General features: G+C 40.6%; 1 protein-coding gene across 1 annotated transcript; it reads right to left on the bottom strand.

The window, feature by feature from the left end:
* Nucleotides 1-2,628: 2,628 nt before the first annotated feature.
* On the bottom strand, nt 2,629-4,325 carry LOC107189988 (abscission/NoCut checkpoint regulator). The gene is made up of 6 exons (XM_015578695.1): nt 4,259-4,325; nt 3,892-4,094; nt 3,585-3,813; nt 3,349-3,504; nt 3,147-3,278; nt 2,629-3,064 (listed from the first exon to the last, which is right to left on the bottom strand). Exons 1-6 carry the CDS (start codon nt 4,304-4,306, stop codon nt 2,858-2,860), a joined length of 975 nt encoding a protein of 324 aa, XP_015434181.1. The 5' UTR covers nt 4,307-4,325; the 3' UTR covers nt 2,629-2,857.
* Between the last annotated feature and the right edge of the window lie 2,326 nt (nt 4,326-6,651).

Genomic DNA, 6,651 nt, shown 5'->3' with positions numbered 1-6,651 from the left:
CGGGAGAATCGGAAAATTTGTACATTGTCGAGAGAGAGATTGTCTTGTATTGTCGCGACTGAACTCGATGATCCGTATTAGGCGTCGATGAGAGGTTGAGTACGATCGCATGAATTTTCTTCTTTTTTTCTTTTTCTTTTAATGTCGACGATTTGTGAACACGTTCAGAGCGTTATGAACGTTGTCGAACGGGGCGAGTCCGTTTTTTTTCTCGGTATTGCAGCGCGTGGTCTAATTAACTTAACTGTAATACAATTATTGTTATTATTATTATTATTTATAATTTATTAAAGGCCCGTTCGCGCTGAATATACGCTTGTCCGGTCCCGCCGACGAAAACGCTCGTGGTGGCGTTAGTAACGAACCGTGTACATATTTATTAAGGAGATTGCACGTGCTCGTCCTATAAAAAAAACGATGCATCCCGTTCGGGGAGGGGGGGGGGTTATACGAAATAATTACCGACGTTCCTAAGAAGCTGCTAACTCTAGATATGTACGAACAAGTTTGTACGTTTTTTCTTTTTTCTTTTTTAACGCGACGAGAGAATGGGGTGCATTGTTTTAATGGTTCCTTGTTCAGGGTGATAAATCACCGATTAGTTTCGTCCTTTTTGTTTTCTTCTTCTTCTTTGCGATGTTGTTCACCTAATACTTAGTGATCGCGTGCTTAAGAGCCAGAATTTTTGTATTTTTTTCCCCCGACGAGAAGAATAAGCGTATGTGTGTGTGCATATGACTGAAAGTGAGAAATAGAGATTATACGTAAAAGAGAAACAGTGCGAGTAGATGATTGTATAAATACGACGCGCGAATGTAACTATTTTATGATGAAACGCATTCGATGAAAATACAGAGTCTCTGGTCACATCCCTTTCAATCAATTGTATATACCACCGATTAGGTGAACCCCCCATCATCCTATTTAGTCCTGGTCGTTCGGTTGTCACGCCCTGTCGACGGAAACATACACACAGATAGCACAGAACGCCTTAAAGGCGTCTTAGACATAAAATTGCCGTAAAATGGGCGTCTTCAAGGCGTCATGTGGTATTTGGGCGCATTCGCACACGGAGCAAATTCTAACTTCCTCAGGGACGAGAATTTATTAAGACCAGAAAGAATATATTTTTTATTCTTCGATTGTATTTAATTAAAATATATTTATAAATATCATCGACAACCAATTGGTAGAATATCCATTTTTGTTGGGGAATTTCTTAGTGAGTAATTATAGTTTCGGAATGTTTCTTGAATAAAAGAAAAACTACGGGTACACATACATACGTGCCAATATCACTCAAGAGGTTAAACGAGAAGTACGATGAATAAAGAAAATTGATTGCCGGAAATCGACGAAGAATTCAACGCGTGTATCGGTTCGATGGAAAAAGAAACGGTATATATAAATGAAGCGCGTTTCCGTGAAAAAATCCAGTTGTACTGTTACGGAAATTCCGATAGCAACGACCTGCCAATAACAACATCCGCCATGCGCCATATGCAATTCCTACGCCGCCAAATTCCGGTGAATTGTTTGCCACCGACTCAAGGTTCCCCCGTTTTTGCATTGTACACGTACACGAAACTGAGTTAAAATGTAAACGACCGCGGAATGCAAGTTGCCTGCAAGTGGGGTTTCATTTTATCTATCGTGTTCGATTTATACACCGGGATAAATAACTGAAGCAAAAAGAAAAGACGGCTTTTGGCCAATGTTACCGGTGTGTGGGCATTTGTCGGAAATTAATTTAAGCTCGTGAAACGTATTCCCATTTTAGCCCACTTTCTGCGTCTTTAATGGAAAATTATGTATTCATGTTATTTACTATCATTTATTCTTCACTCGTGCGACCGCACGAAATATGGACCCGATTCGGTATTCGCGACGAAACAGTCTGATCGTCATAAATTAATGAAATAAAGAAAGGAAAATGTACTTTCTCTCTCTATACGTAGCGTTACCAACCGATACGCACGTCGTTGAAAACTTGGCACAGCGGATGCATACGAGTCATCTAAAAATAGAAGGCCTGCTTAGATTTTCAGAAGAGCAAGTTTTTGCGTCGCGACGCCGCCGTCTGCCGGCCGGGGAATCCCGCTGAAGATGTTGGCAGCACGTCTTTTACCGACATCTAGACACCGGGTCCACGAGTTCACTCTGGTATTTCATCCCGGAACGTTTCAGCCACGTATTTGGACAACCTGGTATTCCGATCGTATCTTTAGACCGATGAAAAGTCACCCAAGAGCAAGATTCGTTCTCAAAAGAATATTCATTTTTGTTAACTTAACAAAAGCAGCGCACGTGTATTCATTCTTAAATACATCGCATTAATGGATGATATTACAAAACTATCTCTTGATAAAGTATGTGCATCAGCTTCAGGCTCGCAAGTCTACACTCAACAGATCTTAATTACTAGTTCTGTGTACAATGCAAGGAATGCTTCTATTGCAATAACGGTATCCATGACTGTGATAGAAAAATTGTAAGTGATAATATTTGTAAACTGTTTACGAAACATTACTCGGTGAATGCCTTGGTAAATTGCATTTCATATACATCAGTTAAAAAGCTGTTTACAGACTCCTCTTGATTATCGTCCCGAACTCGGGTCCGCGCCGGGACAATACTTTTATAGGGAGAAATGCTTCAGACACTCGTAAATTCATTTTTTACTTGAAGCTCGAGTCCCGGGAACAAAAGCAGAGGGGCAACAAAGTATGCGTTTGACAGGTTTCATGTCCTCCTATCACAGTAGTGGGGACAACGCCTGGATAATAATCGTGTAGAATAAGCCAGACGATAATCGAGAGGAGTCTGTAGTTCTTTCTAATGCTTGTATCGATTAAGCTCAATAATCCGGGTTAGGTCTCCTTATTGCTGGCATTCGTTTGTGCTTTTGCATCTCAGAATCATCGTGATTATCTTCAAAGCATGCGGGGCAATACAGATCGCCGTAACAACCTAAACATTTCTCTAAATTTTTAGTTTGATCGCACATCACGCAAGTAGGTTTTTCTTCTTCATCCTCTTCCTCGTCGTCGTTATGCTTTGCTACCTGTAATCGTAATACAAACGTCAGGATTTTCCATTAACTTTTTTTTCCTTTTCAGACTTAAAAATTTATCAAATTTGCATACATCGACTTCCATTCTTTCTAGTTCGTCTATATCCTCTTCATAATTTTTCTCGAGTTCCGCTTCAGCAAGAGCTTTTGCAATTAATTTCTTCGTTGCGTGTTCTTCGTCATCGTCGATAGTTTCGCTCGAATGCTGAGACAATAAATACGTATCATATGCACATAATCTAATGCGAGTTACAATTTTTGTACCGGTCGTCTACCTTCTTGTGGGCATTGCTCGAACCCTGTAGCGATCTCAATCTCGATTCAATTTTATTATTCGCATCGGTTGCCGACGATAATTTTAGTTGCTCCAAATACTCCCGTATTAAGTCGTCTGTTTTCTCCTGGTCCGTCCTAATGTCTACTCGATGTATCTGGAAGCAACAAAGTACCTGTACTCGAAACAATTGCAACATGATAATTTGCGTTTCTCTTGCTTGGTATTTGTGTTTACATCCGTCTTGCTGTTACCGGCTTCGGGATCTTCATCTTTCAACAATGCGAGCCTTCTCTTTATTTCATCCACGCTTAAAGCTATAGCTTTCTCCTCCCCTTTTAATTTTCTCAGTCTGTCTACTATCTCTTGATCCACAGGCTCTAAACCTTTCTTAAACTTGTCCCAGTGATTTGTGTGTTTATACATTACAATGGGTGGCTTTGCTGGATTTTCCAAAGAGTCCAACCTGATAGACATATTTTTTCTTTTATGTAAACTGACAAAACAGGGAAACACTGGTAGGATGGTGTAACGATCTTATTACTTTTTAGTAATGTCCACCGGAGCCATAGGTTCATTATGCTCTTCAGACATAGTGATACCATTAGCAGAATGCGTTTTTTTCCTTGAAGAATTATATTTGTTATAACAGCGTCCACAGACTTTTTTCACTCCTTTATCTGAAATATCACATTTATATTTCAGGCATCTGCCGCAGTATGAGAAACCACAGCCTGGACAAGCAACCTAAATGCCATGAGAGAAATGAAAAACTATGAAAATCATAACGCGACGAATATTGTTTTAGATTTATTTGTGTTTCATATTTTAATTTAGAATCTTCGCTGTTTTACGCGACAGCATTGCAACATAACCTCTAAAATGGTTCAATATAACGACAGACTACTTACTTCTTTAGTGAAAAATGAGAATTTCGTTTGGCAAATGTTACAAGACATGCTGAATAAATTCTCTATGTTTATGTGTTATTGCGTTGTCATCTCCAAACTGATTGACACCTCTTCGACATCACTCGACATATTCTTTACAATTATTTCTGACGTATAACGCATAGCAAAGAAATATAGACTGCGCGTCTGCGCGTCAGCCTGAAACGGACGTCTCAACGGTTACAAACTGGCGCCTCCGCCGGGGGTTCTATGACCCCACGCTCTCACCACACGGTGCCTCTGGCGCCTCCACCGGGGGTTCAATGACCCCACAACACAGCCGAGATATAAGAACCCCCTTCCCATTTTAGTGTCAATCTTGAATAGCTCTTACACTGTTATACGGATAACTTGTGTCTATATAAAATACTCGATTTATAGCTGAAAGAACGTAGATTAATCTCCTCACAGTGGCAATAACAATAAACGACCAGAACGCTGTTAAAATCGCAATTTATTTGCAACGGTTGACACTGTATCTCGTCATGCGTACCCCGGTTAGTTCACTTTGGACAGCTCGTACACCATTATACGGACAGCTTTCGGTTAGCTAAAGCACAAAATTTGTAGCTGAAAGTACGTAGATTAACCCACTGTTATTGATAATAACAATAAACAACCAGAACACTGTCAAAATCGCATTTAATTATGGAATAACACTATTTTTTGACCGGTGGCGCCATCCGTGGCGAATCGGTGAAACAGCTAACCAATTATATGGCTACGAGTTTCAGCGATTCGCCACGGATGGCGCCACCGGTCGAAAAAGTCGTGGTATTCCGCGATTAAATGCGATTTTAACAGTGCTCTGGTTGTTTATTGTTATTTTCAATGACAGGGGATTAATCTACGTTCTTTCAGCTATAAATCGAGTATTTTATCTAGACGAAAGTTATCCGTATAACGGTGTAGGAGCTATTCAAAGTGAACGAACCCGGGGTACGCATTACGAATTACAGTGGCAACCGTTGCAAACAAAGATGATTTAAACAGTATTCTGGACGTTGATTCGTATTTTCAATGACAGGGGATTAATCTACGTTCTTTCAGCTACAAATCGAGTACTTGGTCAAAACGAAAGCTGTCAGCACAACGTCGTAAGAGTTGTCCAAATGTGAACTACACGTGAAGCGTATGGCGTGAAGCAGTGAAGTGACTAATATGCATGGGGAATGCAGGCAGATATAGTACATACATCTGACACACCACGCGGTGTCTCTTACGTATTTTCCGGGGGTTCTATGACCCCAGTTTGCCACCCACGGGGGTTCTCTGGCGTGTTCTCTGGGGTTCTATGGCCCCACCGTGTCTCGCCTTCTTGGATTTTTCAAATAGCGCGGGAAAAATGGGGAATTAGTGGTTAGTAGATTTTGTTTCTTTACGAGATGGTGGTTAGTAGATTTGGTAGTTACTAAATCTACTAACCACCATCTCGTAAATAAACAAAATCAACTAACCACTAATTCCCCATTTTTCCCGCGCTATTTGAAAAATCCAAGAAGGCGAGACACGGTGGGGCCATAGAACCCTCGTGGGTGGCAAACTGGGGTCATAGAACCCCCGGAGAATACGTAAGAGACACCGCGTGGTGTGTCAGATGTATGTACTATATCTGCCTGCATTCCCCATGCATATTAGTCACTTCACTGCTTCACGCCATACGCTTCACGTGTAGTTCACATTTGGACAACTCTTACGACGTTGTGCTGACAGCTTTCGTCTTGACCAAGTACTCGATTTGTAGCTGAAAGAACGTAGATTAACCCACTGTTATTGATAATAACAATAAACAACCAGAACATTGTCAAAATCGCATTTAATTGCGGAATACCATTATTTTTTCGACCGGTGGCGCCACTCGTGGCAATTCGCGCAAACTGCTAGCCAAATTATACCGACAGGTGAGTGAAAATTTCTAGTGATGGAAAAATGCAAATATCTCAGTAATTCAACACTTAATATGAACGTCGTTAGTCTCAAATTGTTCCTCAGGACTTAATGCATCGACCCAATAGTGCAGAACCCCTGAATTAATAAAATTAGTTATGCCTGTATTACCGTTACCTCTTATGGGGTGACAACCTGATTGTAAAATATTTCGATCGCATTTACACCGCTAAACGGGCATGATTCTTTTTCGTGGGGTGACAACCTGATTGTAAAATATTTCGATCGCATTTACACCGCTAAACGGGCATGATTCTTCTTCGTTTGCATTAGATACAACGTTTAAAGAACGTAGATTACTATTCTCTAACGGTTGGAAACCAATAATTACAAGAACATTGTTAAAATCACGTTTGTTTGCAACGGTTGACACTCTATCTCGTCATGCGTACCCCGGTTAGTTCACT

The sequence above is a fragment of the Dufourea novaeangliae genome, unplaced genomic scaffold (assembly GCF_001272555.1).
Source record: "Dufourea novaeangliae isolate 0120121106 unplaced genomic scaffold, ASM127255v1 scaffold175, whole genome shotgun sequence".
NCBI lineage: Eukaryota > Metazoa > Arthropoda > Insecta > Hymenoptera > Halictidae > Dufourea > Dufourea novaeangliae.
Note: the sequence above shows the minus strand (reverse complement) of the source record. Positions and strands in the feature narration are given on the sequence as shown.